Here is a 22012-nt window from a genome sequence, read left to right as displayed (position 1 = left end):
GTCCATCAGATTTGAACGTGCACCACCTGTGTCCTAGAAAAAAACAACAACTTTAATGATAGAATCGAGTGAAAACATGAAAAAGTTCTAATGAAATACAAGTACAGAATTTATACATATGTATTGTTGTTCTCTCTCAATCAGAAGATGGAAGTGGACGGTCAGCCCAAGCACGAAGGCATCAAGCAGTACTATGTCAGCAAATTGAAGAACTACAGGTAACTTTCACCTGTCCTATAGTTGTTTAGCTTTGATGATTGAAAGCGGTCAGTTATCATGTTGACCGCTCAGTATGAAGTACCCTAATTCCTCAAAACATTTCACATATGAAAGACAAAGTTTCTGTGTAATTTATGGACATTTTTTACTTGATTTTTGGGACCAAACTACATTGTTTGAATTGGCCAGTTTCAAGGATTTGCCAAAAGTAAAATTTTATCAGACAACATTGAGTAATGCCCTCAGAATATGCCTGAAGTGAAATATTCTTGGCATAAATCACCAATCAAATAAATAATGATAAATATTAATTGGATGCATTTATTGTTTCTGCAAAAAAAATGCTGTAAAATCAAAAAGGTGGAAGATTTACTGTAAAAGCAATAAATGTACATTACTGTTTGCTGCAGTCCATCTACATGTATAGGAATGAAGTATAAAGCCTACAAGTAGTAATATTCACAACTTCCTAGAATCTAAAACTAAGGGTTTTATTTTAAAAATGGTAACATTTCTACAGTTACAGTTATGTTTTAAAACTTTACTTTAATTCTTTTTTTTTATCTTGTGAAAGTCTTGATACCCTGCCGTACTAATTAGGAAACATTTTACAATTCAGACTTCCAGCTCATGCTGGTTTCCTCTCTGGCCGTAAGTCAGAAGGTCTTCCTGCAACCTGCTGATGGTCGTGGGTTTCCCCCTGCTCTGCCTGGTTTCCTCACACCATAATGGTGGCCGCATTGTATAAGTGAAATATTCCTGAGTACAGCCTAAAACACCAATCAAATAAATAAATAAATATAATTCAGGCTACTGGTATTAAAGCAGGATGCTACAGTATGATTTGCACTTCTCTTTTGCAGTTGGTCGTCACAGAAAAAACACAGAATTTAAGACGTTTAGAGGCACAGAGAAATGAACTGAATGCAAAAGGTGAGAAACAATTATTCTTATTATAGCCTTCAGTGGCTAAAGTCCATTAGCTTTGATAATATAGATATCTGTGAGGGGAAGAATGGGACATTTATTTCACCTTAGATGTGTAATTAAGGCTTTCAGTGGGCTAATGTCCATTAGCTGTAATAATAAGGATATCTGTGAGCGGGAAGAATGGGACATGTTTCACCCCAGGTGTTTCGGTGGCCAAAAGTGCATGATACTTCAGTGGCGGCCTCACTTGTGACTGGGTGGGATGACGTGTGATGTTTGGGCATGATACTTCAGTGCTGGCCTCACTTGTGACTGGGTGGGATGACATGTGTGATGTTTTGGGTGTGATACTTCAGTGGCGGCCTCACTTGTGACTGGGTGGGATGTCATTGTGTGATGTTTTGGGTGTGATACTTCAGTGGCAGCCTTACTTGTGACTGGGTGGATGTCATGTGTGATGTTTTGGGTGTGATACTTCAGTGGCGGCCTTACTTGTGACTGGGTGGGATGTCATGTGTGATGTTTTGGGCATGATACTTCAGTGGAGGCCTTCCTTGTGACTGGGTGGGATGTCATGTGTGATGTTTTGGGCATGATACTTCAGTGGGGGCCTTACTTGTGACTGGGGTGGGATGTCATGTGTGATGTTTTGGGTGTGATACTTCAGTGGCGGCCTTACTTGTGACTGGGTGGGATGACATGTATGATGTTTTGGGCATGAAACTTCAGTGGCGGCCTTACTTGTGACTGGGTGGGATGTCATGTGTGATGTTTTGGGCATGATACTTCAGTGGCGGCCTTACTTGTGACTGGGTAGGATGTCATGTGTGATGTTTTGGGTGTGATACTTCAGTGGCGGCCTTACTTGTGACTGGGTGGGATGTCATGTGTGATGTTTTGGGCATGATACTTCAGTGGCGGCCTTACTTTTGACTGGGTGGGATGTCATGTGATGTTTTGGGCATGATACTTCAGTGGCGGCCTTACTTGTGACTGGGTGGGATGTCATGTGTGATGTTTTGGGCATGATACTTCAGTGGCGGCCTTACTTGTGACTGGGTGGGATGTCATGTGTGATGTTTTGGGCATGATACTTCAGTGGCGGCCTTACTTGTGACTGGGTGGGATGTCATGTGTGATGTTTTGGGCATGATACTTCAGTGGCAGCCTTACTTGTAACTGGGTGGGATGTCATGTGTGATGTTTTGGGCATGATACTTCAGTGGCAGCCTTACTTGTGACTGGGTGGGATGTCATGTGTGATGTTTTGGGCATGATACTTCAGTGGCAGCCTCACCTGTGACTGGGTGGGATGTCATGTGTGATGTTTTGGGCATGATACTTCAGTGGCGGCCTCGCTTGTGACTGGGTGGGATGTCATGTGTGATGTTTTGGGCATGATACTTCAGTGGCGGCCTCACTTGTGACTGGGTGGGATGAGGTGTGATGTTTTGGGCATGATACTTCAGTGGCGGCCTTACTTGTGACTGGGTGGGATGTCATGTGTGATGTTTTGGGCATGATACTTCAGTGGCAGCCTCACTTGTGACTGGGTGGGATGTCATGTGTGATGTTTTGGGCATGATACTTCAGTGGCGGCCTCACTTGTGACTGGGCGGGATGACATGTGTGATGTTTTGGGCGTGATACTTCAGTGGCGGCCTCACTTGTAACTGGGTGGGATGTCATGTGTGATGTTTTGGGCATGATACTTCAGTGGCAGCCTTACTTGTAACTGGGTGGGATGTCATGTGTGATGTTTTGGGCATGATACTTCAGTGGCAGCCTCACCTGTGACTGGGTGGGATGTCATGTGTGATGTTTTGGGCATGATACTTCAGTGGCAGCCTCACTTGTGACTGGGTGGGATGTCATGTGTGATGTTTTGGGCATGATACTTCAGTGGCGGCCTCACTTGTGACTGGGCGGGATGACATGTGTGATGTTTTGGGCGTGATACTTCAGTGGCGGCCTCACTTGTAACTGGGTGGGATGTCATGTGTGATGTTTTGGGCATGATACTTCAGTGGCAGCCTTACTTGTAACTGGGTGGGATGTCATGTGTGATGTTTTGGGCATGATACTTCAGTGGCAGCCTCACCTGTGACTGGGTGGGATGTCATGTGTGATGTTTTGGGCATGATACTTCAGTGGCGGCCTCACTTGTGACTGGGTGGGATGTCATGTGTGATGTTTTGGGCATGATGCTTCAGTGGCGGCCTCACTTGTGACTGGGCGGGATGAGGTGTGATGTTTTGGGCATGATACTTCAGTGGCGGCCTCACTTGTGACTGGGTGGGATGTCATGTGTGATGTTTTGGGCATGATACTTCAGTGGCAGCCTCACTTGTGACTGGGTGGGATGTCATGTGTGATGTTTTGGGCATGATACTTCAGTGGCAGCCTCACTTGTGACTGGGCGGGATGACATGTGTGATGTTTTGGGCGTGATACTTCAGTGGCGGCCTCACTTGTAACTGGGTGGGATGTCATGTGTGATGTTTTGGGCGTAGTACTTCAGTGGCATCTAGTCTGCTTGTTTATATGCAGGACCACAGACTGAGCACCTACATGTACTTATCAGTATATGACAGAAGTTACAGTTCATTAAGATCATTATACTTTCAGTAATGGAATTTACTGGCCGATAACTTTTCATCCCTCCAGCGAAATATTTTAACTCATAAATTTGGCACTGACTCTTCATTGTGGAGGCCTTTCTTGATCACACTTACCTGCAACTGTGAGGGTTTTGATTGTAATAAACACAAAGTGGACTGTCTGCCAGAAACTTGCCGATGGTCGTGAGTTTCCCCCCTGTTTCTGCTCAGTTTCCTCCCACCATAAAGTTGGCCAATGTTGTATTAGTGAAATATGCTTGAGTAAGGCGTAAAACACCAGTCATATAAAGAAATAAATAAATAAATAATGAAGACAGAATGTCTTTAGATTTAATTGGTGGATGAGACTGAAATGCCACTTGTGTATATACTCCTCATTACATCATATCATCTTGGTTGTGAAACTTAGTGGCTTTCTGAATGGAAATTTTTGTTGTTTTTTTCTGCAGCGTTTGAAATCTGCAATTTTTGTGTTTTTAAAAAAAAATTCACCGTCGGTTACCATAATATTAATGCATTAAATAATTGTCAATCTTTGCCCAGTGAGAATGTTAAGAGAGGAATTACAGCTTTTGCTCGAGCAAGGATCTTACGTTGGAGAAGTTGTCAAACCTATGGATAAAAAGAAAGTGCTCGTCAAGGTACTCTTTTTCTTTTCACAGCTCAGAGTTTTTAGGTGCTTGTTCATTAGACTGTCATGAAAGACGCTTTGTATATGGACCGTACTTTTCAGGACAATTTGTAACAACAGTTACATTACTGTGACAGTGGCCAGTACATTGTTACAATGCTTTTCATCATTTTTTAGCTCCTCTGTACTTTAGCTTACAGTGTATGTCATAACCTAGCGTGAGGGTCTAATAAGATGGAAAGCAATGTTGTACAAAATTTTAGGGGCGCTATCTTAAGAAGTACTACATGTTTGGCGGTCCGGTTTGGCACACGTATAAAGCACAATTACATGAGGGAAGTGTTCCATCATTGATAGGGTGTGTGCATATTACTTACAGTAAATTACAAAATTCATGACTCATTGTATTGTGTACAAGCATCAGATTTTGACAGAATGTTAGAAGTGGTATTTTAAAAAGTACTGCTTGTATGCACCTGAATTTTACATGCACATGAAGCACAGTGTCTCGAGAGGAATGTTTCATCGCTGATGGTCTCTGTGCAAATTAATTACCCTAAATTACCAAATTCACGATTTCAGTGTTTCCTACAGGCGAGCTCTTTCGTGGCCTTGCTACTAAATCTAATTTAAGTTTCCAAAATATATCACAGTTTGAATATCCACAAATTGGCGTTTTAACTGTCCATGTTCATGCTGTCAGGCAGTGTAAATAGGCTTTACCTTGTCAGTAATTTTGTCCTGGTCAGAGTGCTGAGTTTTCTTTTAATCCTATTGCACATGTATTTTTTTTATTTAGGTTCACCCAGAAGGCAAATTTGTCGTTGACATTGACAAAAACATAGATATAAACGATGTGACACCAAACTGTCGAGTGGCCCTCAGGAATGACAGCTATGTTCTTCATAAAATCTTACCAAACAAGGTACTGAGATGTAAACATTCAGAAAGAATGTAAGTCGTTGAATTTTGGTAAAAGCCTAATTTTAAAAATTTTAAAAAATCAATAATTGATAAGCAAGTATATCTTACTGTTTCTTTTGGAATTAAAGGAAGACTTTCCACCCCCAAATAAAAAGAAACTGCATATCAATCATTTTGAGGTGAAGATTTTTTTGAGGTTTGTCTGTGTGTCCGTCAGGTTGACCCGCTGGTCAGTTTGATGATGGTGGAAAAAGTACCTGACTCCACCTACGAGATGGTGGGAGGTCTGGACAAACAGATTAAGGAGATCAAAGAGGTGATAGAGCTACCTGTGAAACATCCCGAGTTGTTTGAGGCCTTGGGAATAGCACAGCCTAAGGTATGACAACAGCTGACACAGTCTTCAGCGATGTTTACTGATTCTGTCTGTATGAATCCATCTTATTTTCATTCTTTATACACTTAGTTCTTTGATTGTTTGTGTTGAATTTTGTTTTGGCAATTGGCTTTATGACTATTGACCTGGAACAACAATTTTTGTTTGAGGGCTGAGATATGAGTGTCTTTGATGTGTAGATTTCAAGATACATACACTTATATCGGTCAGTATTTGTTGATTCTCTGGCCATTTTCTTTTCACTTCTAACAATGTCATACTTGCGTATTACACATTTTCCTGAGACAATACAACATACTTTAGACACCTGACCTTTATAATTATTATCGTCTTGTCATTGCTGCCCAGAAATTCCAAGGCCTTTCGCAGTTTGACTTGTACATGACAGACCTTCCTGGTCAAGTTGTCTTATAGGTTCTCTGTCCTTAAAGGTGGAGAAAACATAAAATGAAATAAATCTCAGATGAAAGAGTGCAAAAAGTTATTCCTAAATGTGGTCTTCAATATTTTTTCTGATTTTTTCTTAAGGAGAAAAACACACTTGAAAATAATTTTTGTATTGTGGGTATTTGGGACCACCTTTTGGTATTTATAGTCTTTGTTTAATAATGTCATGAATGAGGATGTAACACAGGTTTAATAAATATTTTTGCACTAGAATTTGTTCTTTTCAGCTAACAAATGGATTAAACCTCAATTTGGATCATATTTATATTTTTAGTGTGTTACTAAATATTATTATAATATAGGTTAAATGCATATGTTGCGATACGAACAACAAATTTACATTCCAAGCATCACATCCTTATTTAGAACATTATTATGAAACAGCGAAATTGCCAAAAGTTGGGCCCAAATACCCACCATACAAAAATATTTCAAATACCCTTTTCTCCTGAAAAAAAAAATCACACTAAAATATTAAAGATCGTATTTGCAAATAAGTTTTGATGCTCTTTATCTGATTTTAGCATCATGTTCAGATGTCTCTCCAGACTGTTCAGTTATCTTCACGCTCTGTCCAGTTTTCTCCGGGCTCTAAACTGTTAAGTTTCCCCCATGTTGTGCTTAGTTTCCTCAAGCTTGTATTTTATTTCCACCATGCTATGTTAGGTTTCCTTCAGGCGCTGCTATGTTTCCTCCAGGCCCTTTTAAGTCCTTACCCTCCCCCCCCCCCACCACCACCACCACCCCCACCCCCCAGCTCTGTCCAGTTTTTTTCAGGCTCTAAACTGTTAAGTTCCTCCCAGGTTGTGTTTAGTTTCCTTAAGCTTGTATTTTATTTCCATCATGCAATGTTAGGTTGCCTTCAGGGTCTGCTATGTCCTCCTCCCCCCCTCCCCCCAGGCTCTCTCCAGTTTCGCCCAGGCTCTGTTATTATTTTTTTACCCACACCTGTGAAACTGGCAGCCATGGTAAAATATTCTCAAATATGGTGCACTGCACCTATGATATTAATAACTTAACAAATAAATTTAGTTGCATACTTGTCTTCTCTCTTATGTGATTTCTTAAACATTAACAGGCTGCATGATGGAACAGGGCATGAAATTGTGTGAAAACTGGTGAAATTATGATGGTTTTGGTTGCAGGGTGTGTTGTTGTATGGCCCACCTGGTACAGGAAAAACCTTGCTTGCCCGGGCCGTAGCCCACCACACAGAATGTACCTTCATCAGGGTATCTGGTTCAGAACTTGTGCAGAAGTTTATTGGGGAAGGATCTCGGATGGTGCGTGAACTCTTCGTCATGGCAAGGTAAGGCCTACTGGGATTTTCTGTGTGCTACTGGTCAGATGGTGAACATCCTGTGTAACCACCCAACGTCAGAGGTTACCAAGGTAACATCCTATAATTAGAGTTAACCTGTTGCCTTAATCAAGACTGATACCTGTTAGTACATTTATGTCCATGTAATAGGTTTTGACGAGTGTTGTTTATGTTAGTAAGTTGTCTCCATTGAATCATCTTTGAATCGCATTTGATTGGTCTGTCCAAATTTTAAGACAGTAAGCTGTCTTCTTTCATTTTAGGATTTCTAACATTTTACAGCTTGCTAAAATAAAGCCCCTAATGAAATGTGTTTGTGGCATATGAATCAAAAGAAATCATATTGTTTTCGGGGCCTCTATGGTAAGAAGCCTTGAACTAACAACGCTGTTTTCTGTGGTCTCTCTTGAAGTTCCCAGAAACAGTTTCCCTTCCATTGCACTGTTAACTCATACATGAACCTCGATTTCCCTAAAGCGCGTTGTTGTTGTGTCGTTGTTGCCATCATATACGTGAAGACTTCTTGACGATTAACAACCAAGTAAATAAATAGAAACAAATTTTATACCTGCATATATGTACTTTGGGTTTGAAAGCTTGAAATTTTCGGAACTAAAAACTGGTGAAGAATCATTTACCATATTTGTCGTACAAAGCGACATTTGGGCAGTTGTAGCTTTGTGATATAATTCACTCATTCAGACAAGAGTTAATTGTTCAAAAGCATATTAAAACTCAGGTGTCCGATTTAAGGAAAAGACATGTAAGTCCAGCGTACAGTTAACACTGGACATGCACAGATGGTCTCAGAACTGTTGGATCATTCATGTGTCACATGATCGCGGGCTTATGATTGAGGAACATTGTGTGTAGGTGTAAAAGTGTGCACATACACTTTTGCTACCTGAGATATCTTCCGCCAATATGACACAGAATAATGTACCTAAGAGCATGTGTGTAGGTGTAAAAGTGTGCACATACACTTCTGCTACCTGAGATATCTGCCGCCAATATGACATGGAATAATGTACCTAAGAGCATGTGTGTTGGTGTAGAAGTGTGCACATACACTTTTGCTACCTGAGATATCTTCCACCAATATGACATGGAATAATGTACCTAAGAGCATGTGTGTAGGTGTAAAAGTGTGCACATACACTTTTGCTACCTGAGATATCTGCCGCCGATATGACATGGAATAATGTACCTAAGAGCATGTGTGTTGGTGTAGAAGTGTGCACATACACTTTTGCTACCTGAGATATCTTCCACCAATATGACATGGAATAATGTACCTAAGAGCATTTGTGTTGGTGTAGAAGTGTGCACATACACTTTTGCTACCTGAGATATCTTCCACCAATATGACATGGAATAATGTACCTAAGAGCATGTGTGTTGGTGTAAAAGTGTGCACATACACTTCTGCTACCTGACATATCTGCCGCCAATATGACATGGAATAATGTACCTAAGAGCATGTGTGTTGGTGTAGAAGTGTGCACATACACTTTTGCTACCTGAGATGTCTTCCGCCAGTATGACATGGAATAATGTACCTAAGGGCATGTGTGTTGGTGTAGAAGTGTGCACATACACTTTTGCTACCTGAGATATCTTCTGCCAGTATGACATGGAATAATGTACTTAAGGGCATGTGTGTTGGTGTAGAAGTGTGCACATACACTTTTGCTACCTGAGATATCTTCTGCCAGTATGACATGGAATAATGTACCTAAGGGCATGTGTGTTGGTGTAGAAGTGTGCACATACACTTTTGCTACCTGAGATATCTTCTGCCAGTATGATATGGAATAATGTACCTAAGGGCATGTGTGTTGGTGTAGAAGTGTGCACATACACTTTTGCTACCTGAGATATCTTCTGCCAGTATGACATGGAATAATGTACCTAAGAGCATGTGTGTTGGTGTAGAAGTGTGCGCATACACATTTGCTACCTGAGATGTCTTCCACCAATATGACATGGAATAATGTACCTAAGGGCATGTGTGTTGGTGTAGAAGTGTGCGCGTACACTTTTGCTACCTGAGATATCTGCCGCCAGTATGACATGGAATAATGTACCTAAGAGCGTCGAATGTTTGACAGTAACTTGCCAAAGGTCGGCAACACACTGTCCTATCCATAAAACTGCCTGCAGTCTTGGGTAAAGGAAAAATTCTCAAGTATGACATTGAACTAAAATCAATCAGTCAGTCGATATTACCTGAGATATTACCTGTTGAGATATGTCCATGTAGATGTTGACATCATGATCTTATGTGTGTTTGTGCTTATGTCTGTGTACAAATACCCAGCCACCCTATTATACAAAGTGAAATATTCTTGAGTATGGCGTAAAACACAAATCAAACAAATAAATCAAATACAAATACCGGTTTTATTTCATTTTGGTTTCAGAGAGCATGCGCCGTCTATAATCTTCATGGATGAGATTGATTCCATTGGCTCCTCAAGGCTAGAGGGAGGCTCAGGAGGTGAGTGCTTTACCTTGTTATCTGATTTCTACCTCCTCAAGGCTAGAGGGAGGCTCAGGAGGTGAGTGCTTTACCTTGTTTTCTGATTTCTACCTCCTCAAGGCTAGAAGGAGGCTCAGGAGGTGAGTGCTTTACCTTGTTATCTGATTTCTACCTCCTCAAGGCTAGAGGGAGGCTCAGGAGGTGAGTGCTTTACCTTGTTATCTGATTTCTACCTCCTCAAGGCTAGAGGGAGGCCCAGGAGGTGAGTGCTTTATTTTGTTATCTGATTCCTGCCTAAGGCCACACCAATTTTTATCATTGTTTTACAGGCAGAGTAAATCTTTTTTTCAATGTTAGCGGGGAGGGGGGCCTCCGTGGCTCAGTTGGTTAGCGCGCTAGCATGGTGTAATGCCCCAGGAATCTCTTACTAATGCGGTCACTGTGAGTCCAAGTCCAGCTCATGCTGGCTTCCTCTCCGGTCATAAGTGGGAAGGTCTGTGAGCAACCTGCAATGTGACACTAATAAAATCCAAAAAGATATAATACTCTTATGTTAAAGTTCCAACATCATGCCACAAAGGGACATAACTGTGGTGGAATATTGAACATTACCACTGGGAGGATCTTTTATGAAAGGTGAACTGCAAAATACACTGAGATGATCATGTTTTATTTTTGTATGTACATCAGTGTATGCAATTTTCGGTTTATGCTTGGCCAGAAACAAATTGTTGGATTTGACATCAAAGTGGCCCTGGTTCATTTAGCGTCATCAGGAATGCAATTACTGCTACATAGTCTAAAAACATGAATGGCTGACTCAACCATTGACATTACCACATTCTAAAAACAGAGAGTTAAGCAATGGATATTTTCTGGAAAACGTTGCCTTAGACAGTTGTGCAGATTTATATTAAAAATTTAAGCGTATTTCACGAAGAGAACTTCCACAGTGTTTAAATTTAAAAACTGGGTGACGCCAGATTGAGAACAATAAGCCCAGTTGGTGCTTCAGAGGTCTTGTGAGTTCACTCAGATATTGGCGAGACAGATGGGGGCTCTCACAAACTGATGTGACAGACAAACATTTGTCTGTCGACTCAACAGCACCGTTTGCACCTAACAAAATCACATCTTTTAGCTGCGGTGGTTTGAGAGACCTGCCACCTTGTCTTGGCGAAATCACCTCGAGTGCCCGAGACTCCTAAAATGTCAATTGAGCTTATTCTTGTGAAAATGACATTGCTACAGTTCTCATCCACTAAGCACTTGTCGAAAGCAGGTTAGGTAATTGGGAAATGGAAATTTCAGAACATTTGGTCATTTTGAAATAATTTTTGTCATTTTACCGAAATTTGCTGGGCTTTTACTTGAGTCATCACAAGAGCTGGATTCCCAGATTGCCGTAGAAACTAAAGCTTTGATGTTAAGTACGTTGTGTCTTGGTCTTCACCAGGTGACAGCGAGGTACAGAGGACCATGTTGGAATTGCTTAATCAGCTGGACGGCTTTGAACCCAAACAAAATATAAAGGTAGGTCTGGGTGGGGTGCTTTGTGAAGGTGCATGTCATTCTAGGAGCAGAATGGGCAGAATAATGTTTTCACCTTTTTTCCTACGTCCAGAAGCATTAGAGGATGATGATATCATTGCACTCTGGAAACTTAATTTTTTGGCACCATTTAAGTGGATTGTAGGGCCTCCGTGACCTCATGCTATATTAGTGCGTTAGTGTTACACACTGATCCACGAGCCTTTCACGAATGCTGTTGTGTGAGTGGAAGCCCATTGATTTGTCGGACATGTCCATCAAAAAAATGGTCTTGTTTAGATTTATGAGCAGCACGGACAAGTGACCGGTTGAAGATTTGGAGATGAAAATTTGCACATACATGAAATTTTGCTGTTTTGATCAGTTTCCTAAACTGGCATTTGATTGGACTCATAGCTGCCCCTTTTATTCGTAAGATAATGTCAAATACTTCAAAACATCAGAAAATCACGTTTCTGTAAAGTGTACCAGACTTCCTGTACAAGACTTTGCTTGTGAAGAAAATAAATTACCCTGTTGCCTTGGCTTTACATTGAGCAAAAAGATGCAAGGTGCATATCACAAGTTGAAGTTCATGGGAACAGGAGTACAACACAAGGAATATGGTGATCATTGTCAGCGAAATGAAAAATATTGATCACTCAAAACGACCGCCCTCCTTAAATTTGGGTTTACCAAGCAATAGACTAATGGACCGACCCAAGCGATGAAGCTAATCCAACAACATTGTCACCTATGCCACAATATTTCAAGGAAGATTAAAAGCAATGTGTTGCACCACTTGTGAAAATTACGGTGACCGCAAATAAACCCTGGCCACCGATGTCTAAACTTAAGTACATTGAAGGATGTATCATATACCCATAGCCATTGCCCATGTGATACAGAGGCGTCCTGTATTTTTCTGTGTGGGATGGTTCGTATAAGCATCCTCTGCAAACAGATACTACTTAAAGCGTTCACATTCAAATCACCATCTACGGGGGAAAGCCCTGAACTAACATTGGAAGTTGGTGTGACTTAACTACAAGAAACAACATTAAATTATAAAGAAAACACATTTAATGGTCTTCATTTTAGCACACAAAAAAAACGACAAAAACTTTCAAAAACTCTCAAGCCCAAAACTGCTTAAACTTTGATTGCAGATCCCAAATTAACTTGATCTACGCATGACCTCTTTGGTGAAAATCTTCCAGTTTGTCCCCTAAGCGACCTGAATTCAAGGTCGCGCAGATAAACATTCACAGGTTGTTCAATACCATACAGTCAATGATCTGATCTCGTTTTCACTCGGGGTCTAATAAATCTGCATCCGAAATTTAGGTGTACGCTTTTAATGAACCCGGCGTCTTTCGCCTTCCCATCTTCTGAATGTAAATAGTAAAAATAGCAGTATCAGTGTTCACTGCTCGTTTTGTAAGTGGTGTCACCGGAGCTACAGTGACACATGATCAGTGGCTACACAGCTGCTCAAGGATGATATTTTCAATAAATGCAGACCTTACATCATTGTTGTACAGCCAAACTTTCATTCCAGTCATCATCACGTACTGTAGCCGTTCCTTTCAAACAACATATGATTTTAAACCATACCACACATTGAAATTTTGCTGGCATAACCCACATTCTGTCACAGGAATGACAGAGCGTGAGGGGATTCTTGTGGCCTAGGCATTTGACCGCGTTTCGTGAAGTGGCAACCTTGTAATAGTCTAAGCTCTTGAATGTTCACTATTATTATTTATTATTTATTTTAAATAGGTTGCATCAAGTCCAGCTCAGTCTGACTTCCTCTCCAGCCGTAAGTGGGAAGGTCTGCCAGCAACCTGCGGATGGCCGTGGGTTTCTCCCGGGCTCTGCCCGGTTTCCTCCCACCATAATGCTGGCTGCTGTCGTATAAGTGAAATATTCTTCAGTACAGCGTAAAACACCAATCAAATAAATAAATAAGTAGTTTGCAGTTGAAACTAATGAAACAGAAATTTAAAGAACATAATCATATTCGAGCTGAAGTAATTGTGCCCATTTTTAGACGAACTACATTTGTCGTTGCAGGATCTCTAGTTGTTGTAAGTTGATCTACTGATTGATGAAAAAACGTGTGCGTTTTGACGACTTATCACACAAAAAAGTTCATCTAGCTGATGCGACAGGCCGACCATAGACAACACTTGCTGATACATCATCACGGATCACACACTGTGATGATAATCTCTATGTATCGGCCAAGAATCACACACTGTTATGATAATCTCTATACATCGGCCAAGGATCACACACTGTTATGATCATCATTATATATTGGCCAAGGATCACACACTGTTATGATAATCTCTATATATCAGGCAAGGATCACACACTGTTATGATAATCTCTATATATCAGCCAAGGATCACACACTGTTATGATTATCTCTATACATCGGCCAAGGATCACACACTGTTGTGATGATCTCTATACATTGGCCAAGGATCACACACTGTTGTGATAATCTCTATATATCGGCCAAGGATCACACACTGTTATGATAATCTCTATATATCGGCCAAAGATCACACACTCGTATGATAATCTCTATATATCAGCCAAAGATCACACACTCGTATGATAATCCCTATATATTGGCCAAGGATCACACACTGTTGTGATTATCTCTATACATTGGCCAAGGATCACACACTGTTGTGATAATCTCTATATATCGACCAAGAATCACACACTGTTATGATTATCTCTATATATCGGCCAAGGATCACACACTGTTACGATAATCTCTATACATTGGCCAAGAATCACACCCTGTTATGATAATCTCTATATATCGGTCAAGGATCACGCACTGTTATGATAATCTCTATACATCGGCCAAGGATCACACACTGTTGTGATTATCTCTATACATTGGCCAAGGATCACACACTGTTATGATAATCTCTATATATCGGTCAAGGATCACGCACTGTTATGATAATCTCTATACATCGGCCAAGGATCACACACTGTTATGATAATCTCTATATATCGGCCAAGGATTACACACTGTTATGATAATCTCTATACATCGGCCAAGGATCACGCACTGTTATGATAATCTCTATACATCGGCCAAAGATCACACACTGTTCTGATAATCTCTATATATCGGCCAAGGATCACACACTGTTATGATAATCTCTATACATCGATCAAGGATCACACACTGTTACGATAATCTCTATACATTGGACAAGGATCACACACTCTTATGATAATCTCTATATATCGGCCAAGGATCACACACTGTTACAATGATCTCTATTCATTGGCCAAGGATTACACACTGTTATGATAATCTCTATATATCGGCCAAGGATCACACACTGTTACGATAATCTCTATACATTGGCCAAGGATTACACACTGTTATGATAATCTCTATATATCGGCCAAGGATCACGCACTGTTACGATAATCTCTATACATTGGCCAAGGATCACACACTGTTATGATTATATATCGGCCAAGAATCACACACTGTTATGATAATCTCTATACATTGGCCAAGGATCACACACTGTTATGATAATCTCTATATATTGGCCAAAGATCACACGCTTTTATGATAATCTCTATATATTGGCCAAGAGTTCAGTGTGAAGAAATTTTGTCCGTTATATTGCAAAAACGTCCGCTAACTTCTAGGGATGGACTTGGCTTCTGATTTCTATCTCTGTGTATAGTTCATGTGCATCTTTACCAGATACATGTTGGTGGACGATGTTTTCCTATTTTCAGGTCATTATGGCAACAAACAGAATAGACATCTTGGATTCTGCTTTACTTCGCCCAGGAAGAATTGATAGAAAAATAGAGTTTCCTCCACCGAATGAAGAGGTAAGTCCCCAAAATGATCGTTCACATGATTGGTAATGTCACAGCTTTTTAAGCTGGCCTTTACTAAATACACTTTGACTGTTTCGGTGGCCAAATGGTTAGAGCCTCTGTCTTGAAGTCGGGAGATCCTGGATCAAACTGGGGTCAGGTTATACCAAAGACTTTAAAAATGGTACTTTTTGCTGCCTTGCTTGGCACTCAGCACTGAGAGGCTAGAGCAAGGAGACAGGACTGGTTGGCCCGGTGTCAATATAACGTGACTGTGTGGGGTGTCATGTCCGGTGTCTTCAGCATGATACTTCAGTGGCGACAGCACATTGGCGGCATGGACACTCCCTACCTCGAGAAGACATTTTATGTACACACACCTAATGACTCCTCCTCATCATATGACTGAAAAATTGTTAAAGGAAAAGAAAGGTAAAATATGAAGTAAGACTCGTCACACAGACAACTTAAAACTATGCATATATACTTTCGTTTATTTTTTTGAGATTTTTGTGAAGAGAGTTAAAGTGGTTTAAACCTTTCAATTCTTAGGTTGGCTTTGTGGACCATACTATCAGATTTTAGGAACTCTGATGTCACAGGAAGTTTTCCAACTTCAATCCCGACACTGAATGTTGTAATAACTATTTCAGCCCATGAGTAAAAGATTACTGAAAAAATGTTCTCAAAAATTCCTTCCTTCTGTTGAACAGCAGGGGAAAAAAGGTGGTGTCACGTGACAGTTCCTAAATACTGTCAGTATGGTCCATAAGGTCCACCATAGAATTCAAATATTTGAAGGCCTTTTAACACTCTTTCAAAAAATCTAAAAAAAATAGATGAAAGTATTTTTTACAGAGTTTTCATTTGTTTGTTTGATGAACCTTACTTCATATTTTAGCTTTCTTTTACTTTAAGTACAGCATCCAACCCCAAGCATTCATTCATTCATTCATATACCTACATACATACATACATATACCTACATACATATACCTACATGCATATACCTACATACATATACCTACATACATACATACATATACCTACATACATATACCTACATACATACATACATATACCTACATACATATACCTACATACATACATACATATACCTACATACATATACCTACATACATACATACATATACCTACATACATATACCTACATACATACATACATATACCTACATACATATACCTACATACATATACCTACATACATATACCTACATGCATATACCTACATGCATATACCTACATACATACATACATATACCTACATACATATACCTACATGTATATATACCTACATACATATACATATGACCAGTGTACGTATTATGTACAGTGTATCACAAAATTCAGGAAAGTCTCGTGGGTGTCTTATAATCAGTGAAAGGTCAGTGTTAAATGTGATATGTGTATCTCAGAAAGTACTGCACGCATTCACATCAGGTTTCCATACAGGTAAAGCACAATGACACAAGCTCGTATTTTGCATTAAAATGTGTCCTACAGGGGAGACTTTTAGTAGTCCATGGTACCAAATCTATCTTTTTAATATTTCATTTTTAAAGATAGGTTAAGTATTTTTATTATTATTTTCAGTGTCGTTCATGTTACATACGTCCAAATTCTAATCCATTAGGGAAGTTTTGAGTTTGACTTCTTTCGTTGCTTTGTGACTTGTCAAAATGTTAATAGACCATTATTTCTCTCAGTGTTCTGGAAGTTCTTAAGTTTACAGACACTCAGCTCTTTAATTTTCTCCATCGTTCATCTACTCAAAATAACTTCTTTTGGAAGTTTCTTCAGATGCCATTGTTACAGCACTGGTGTTCAAGTGTAAACAAAATACATGTAGAGCGATAAAAGACTTCAGACTTAATTCTTGCCTATTTTCTATTGTGCCAAGCTGTGTCTTATTGTCCTTTGTTGCCAGGCTCGATTAGATATCCTGAAGATTCACTCTCGTAAGATGAACCTGACGAGGGGAATCAACCTGAGGAAGATTGCTGAGATGATGCCTGGGGCGTCAGGAGCTGAGGTTAAGGTGAGCAGACAGGGTTCAGAGGTCAGAATGAGCAGATAGGAGCCAGAGGTCAGGGTGAGTAGGTAGGGATCAGAGATCAAGGTGAACAGATAAAGGTCAACGGTCAAGGTGAACACTTTAGGATCAAGGTGAACAGGTAGGGGTCACAGGTCAAGGTGATCAGATAGGGGGTCATGGTTAACAGATAGGGGTGAGTTCAAGGTGAGCAGATAGGGGTTAAGATGAACAGATAAGGGACAATGGTCAAGGTGAGCATTGGTGGCTCCCAAGGATTAGCAGGGGACATCCACTGAACATGTCTCTGATGCTGTTCATTGAAAGTAGCTGAAGAACGAGTCATGGGAAAATCACACTAGAATTGTTCAAGCAGCATACATCATGTAAGTGAGAATCTCAAGCTCAATTCAGGTCTGTATTGAAGACTGGGAAAGAAAAGACAAACACTGAACCAGTTGTATGTATCCAGCTTCCAAGTTTACAAAGCATAACTTTGTGATGCAGCTTTGCCGATATATCACAGTTCCAAGTAGGCAAAAGTGTGCACATTGAGTGTATTAAGAGCCCCACTATGTTATCATTTTTAAAAGGTACGAAAAAGAACGAAATAACTGCTCCTGCGTGGGTCAGTTTTCCTCCCAGTTCCGAAGTAACTAAGGTTATATTGTTTGTTGGGTTTTAATGTTGGCCATCATGATGCTCCCTCACTGAGCTCCAAGTGGTACGAGGTGCAGTACTTCTCTGTCTCAGACAAGGACTTTGTTGATACCCAGTTGTCCCTGTTTGTTCAGTCTGGGTAAGAGTAAGTGTTTGCGAATGACCACTTTGTGTTCATCAATATGATATGCACATCTGGACATCATATGTGGAGTAAGTTTGTCAATAACTTGCCAAATGTCAGTGGTTTGATCCTAGACATAGCTCCATCCATAATACTCACTAATACAAATGAAGTGATGTATTGAAAGCAATTTATTAGACATCACTGCTCTAATAAAACTTGGGGCCTCCGTGGCGGAGTTGGTTAGTGCGCTAGCGCAGCATTATGACCCAGGAGCCTCTCACCAATGCTGTTGCTGTGACTTACAGTCCAGCTCATGCTGGCTTCCTCTCTGGCCATACGTGGGAAGGTCTGTCAGCAACCAGCAGATGGTCATGGGTTCCCTCCGGGCTGTGCCCGGTTTCCTCCCACCGTCATATCGGTGAAATATTCTTGAGCATGGCGTAAAACCTCAATCAAATAAAATAAAAATTAATAAAATGAGCTAATAATTCTTGAATATTGTGTTTAGCAAAAATCATAAACTTTAATACGAGACACATTTGTTTGACTGTCTTCACAATCGTGGATTAAGGCTAAGGTGTAGACAGCATCGTCTTGGTAAACGTCTGACCAATAAGGTCAGGGGCCTGCCTTAGACTTCAGTCAGATTTAGCCTTTAATGTGTGGTATAAATTGTCAACTTACATTTGAGCTTGGGGGCTGACTTTCTCATGTGGGGGCCTCCATGGCTCAGTCGGTTTGCATGCTAGTACAGCGTAATGACTCAGGGGCCTCTCACCAATGCTTTCGCTGTGAGTTCAAGTCCAGCTCATGCTGGCTTCCTCTCCGGCCGTAAGTGGGAAAGTCTCTCAGCAACCTACAGATTATTGTGGGTTTTTAAGTTTCCATTGTTTGTTTGGAGGGTGATCCTCATTGGCTTAGATAGTTAGAACATTGACTCGCTGTGACTGTCAGGCTATTGACCAAACATGTTTGATTCGTCTGCAGCATCAGGTCAGGAGGTTTGTCAGGTACCTGACAAAGGACACTGGTGTAATCTGGGCACTTCGGTCTCCTTAACCCACCCATAAATCTTACCACTGGCCAATCAGGATATGGCATTAAACACCCAATAAATAAATAAAAAAAATAAATACTAATTAGATAATTAAATAAATTAAAGAACAATTAAGTAAATAAATCAATTAAAAAACACATAAATAAGTAAATAAATGAAACAACAATAAAAATAAATAAATTTGGAGGTTTGTCAGGTACTCTGTGGTCGTGTCAGACTTAAATCAGATGAATAAATGACAGGCTGTGATTGGTCTGGTTTCAGGGTGTTTGCACAGAAGCTGGGATGTACGCCCTGAGGGAGAGGAGGGTACATGTCACGCAGGAGGACTTTGAACTGGCTGTAGCTAAGGTGGGTTTGCACACATTTTGTCACCATGTAGTTTTAGGGTGCAAGCTGTTTTCTGACTTATCCCACATCAGACAAAATATTCTTCTGTACATTGGACAACAACAATCACATGGGGTACAGATATATTCTCAAGGCAACGTATATCCAAATATCCTGCAGGCGACTTCAAATGTTTCTGCTGAGTAAGTTATCTCCCTTTGTTGGGGCCCAACGATGGTCACATCGCTGAAGTGATTCACCTATATATGAGTCTTCTGCACAGAACTGATGGGTCTTTGTAGGATAAATTTGTTACGTAGTGACTCAGTGATAGGATACGTAAATATAAGGTGTCCATAATCCTCATATTGGGCCGAGGATTATTGACACTATATACATGTATTTGTGTATCCTATCACTAAGTAACCATGTAACTAATAATCTAAAACTCCAATCAAATAAATAAATCTAGCTATCCAATAATCTGTGTTGAGCTGCCTTCTTTCAGTTTCTGGCAGGCCATTGTTAGCTCGCCTGTACCTTGTAGCTTATGTCATACCTGGAGCGTCGGTGCTCAGCAACAGGGAAAACATTGTTACACAAAATGTTAGGGGTGGTGTCTCAAAAAGCACTGCATTTGTTGAGCACAGAATTTGCACAAATGTAGAGCGGAATAGTGCGTGGAGGATATTCCTTCCTGGGTTCAGTGTGTACGTACTAAATACCGTAAATTACAAAATGGTCATCATTGTGTATTTGAATCAGTTTTAACAAAATGTTAGGGGTGGTAACTTAAAATATCATATCTCGTGCATGTATTGACCTGAAGTTTTACATGCATATAAAGGACAGTGGTACTAGGAGATGTTCCATCGCTGATGCTCAGGGTGCATGCTAATTACTGTAAATTACCAAATTCTGGATTTCAGCACTTTCAGCATTTCAGCATTCATGTGCCTCCTACAGGCAAGCTCTTTGGTAGCCTTGCTACCAAATATTAAGTTTTGGTTATACGAGCCATGTGTTGTGGCACACGTCAAATTCGAAAGCCTCATTTTGAAAGACGTCTACTTGGAGAAATTGACAGAAGAAAGAAAAAAAAAAAACAATTGAATTTTGTTGTATGTTAATGATCAAATCTTGCTTGCTTATGGCATACCACCATGGGCTGAGTAACTTTTCACTCCCACACTGAGGTGCCATTCACTTGACATATCGTAACTTTTCTCTGAACATCTCCTTTTTAATACTGAACAGACTTGACAACACGCCATGCCATTGTGACATGTAATTTTTTACTGGGGTTGAAAGCATCGTTGAAAATATTTTATTTGCTTTGCATTCTAGCTATATGAAAATGTAATTTCTACATGTGTATTTTTTTCTGTACACAGGTTATGCAGAAGGATTCAGAAAAGAACATGTCTATAAAGAAACTATGGAAGTAATTAACAAAAAGGATCATCCCATTGCATTTGTGGAAGGATCTATCGGTCATCATTGAACTTTTGCTGTTGTAAAACATCTCATTTGTAGTTAGGGAGAGGTTGTGTTATGAGAGCAAGGTACCAGTCAGCAGGGCAGAATTTGGAATCGATACATGATTTCCATAACATAACACTTTAGACAATGAGACAAAAACAAGTTCAGTTTTGAAAAGTGAATATTATTATTGTCATCAGATGATAAAAGGTACTATTGTCCAGCAAGTGCATTACATGTATCTGAACACTTTTATAAGTTTGCAGAGGTCAGAAGCCTGTACGACATGTGAAATTTGTGTAATTCTAAAACTTTTGGCAATAAAAGACCTCAAGTTTTCATTTTTGCCTTTGGCGTTTCTAAAGTAGCAAAAACTGTCAATGCCCAGGAGCCTCTCACTAATGTAATAGCTAAGAGTTCAAGTCCAACTCGTCCGGTCTTCCTCTCCGAATGTTCATGGGAAGGTCTGCGGGTGGTCGTGGGGGGTTTCCCCCGGGATCTGCTGGGTTTCCTTCCATCATAATGCTGGTCGCCGTCGCATAAGTGAAATATTCTTGAGTACGGCGTAAAACACCAATCAAATAAATAGATAAATAGGGAACATGATTAGCAGCCAGTTTGTTGGTGTACTTCCTCTTGACTTATGCATTGTGGACCATGATTTGTCACTATCCAAACACAAAATTTCGGTGTCGTATAAGTGAAATGTTCTTGAGTACTGCGCAAAACCCCAAATAAATAAATAAGTAAACAAAAACTTCGTTGTTTTGGTACTGGTTTTCTAATAAAAAAAAATAAAACACGTGCCACAATTCTAGCCGCCATACTGTTACATATGAAGTTCCAAGGATCGATTTTGGAAAGCAGTTAGTAATGCACCTGACTGACAACTCAAAATTGTCGTATACGCCGACGA

The 22012-nt window shown here is 40.2% G+C and overlaps 1 protein-coding gene across 1 annotated transcript; it reads left to right on the top strand.

Annotated features, from left to right (window-relative positions):
• The first annotated feature begins 207 nt into the window (after positions 1-207).
• On the top strand, positions 208-21437 carry LOC135478330 (26S proteasome regulatory subunit 8). The gene is made up of 12 exons (XM_064758607.1): positions 208-218; positions 1083-1152; positions 4314-4411; positions 5201-5326; positions 5543-5704; positions 7315-7478; positions 9914-9990; positions 11429-11505; positions 15301-15399; positions 17336-17446; positions 19549-19635; positions 21009-21437. The coding sequence occupies exons 3-12, from the start codon at positions 4319-4321 to the stop codon at positions 21060-21062; spliced, it is 1050 nt and encodes a 349-aa protein (XP_064614677.1). The 5' UTR covers positions 208-218; positions 1083-1152; positions 4314-4318; the 3' UTR covers positions 21063-21437.
• Positions 21438-22012: the final 575 nt, after the last annotated feature.

The sequence above is a fragment of the Liolophura sinensis genome, chromosome 11 (genome assembly GCF_032854445.1).
Source record: "Liolophura sinensis isolate JHLJ2023 chromosome 11, CUHK_Ljap_v2, whole genome shotgun sequence".
Classification (NCBI taxonomy): Eukaryota; Metazoa; Mollusca; class Polyplacophora; order Chitonida; family Chitonidae; genus Liolophura; species Liolophura sinensis.
The sequence above is the reverse complement of the archived record's forward strand: the minus strand, read 5'-3'. Positions and strand labels throughout refer to the sequence as shown.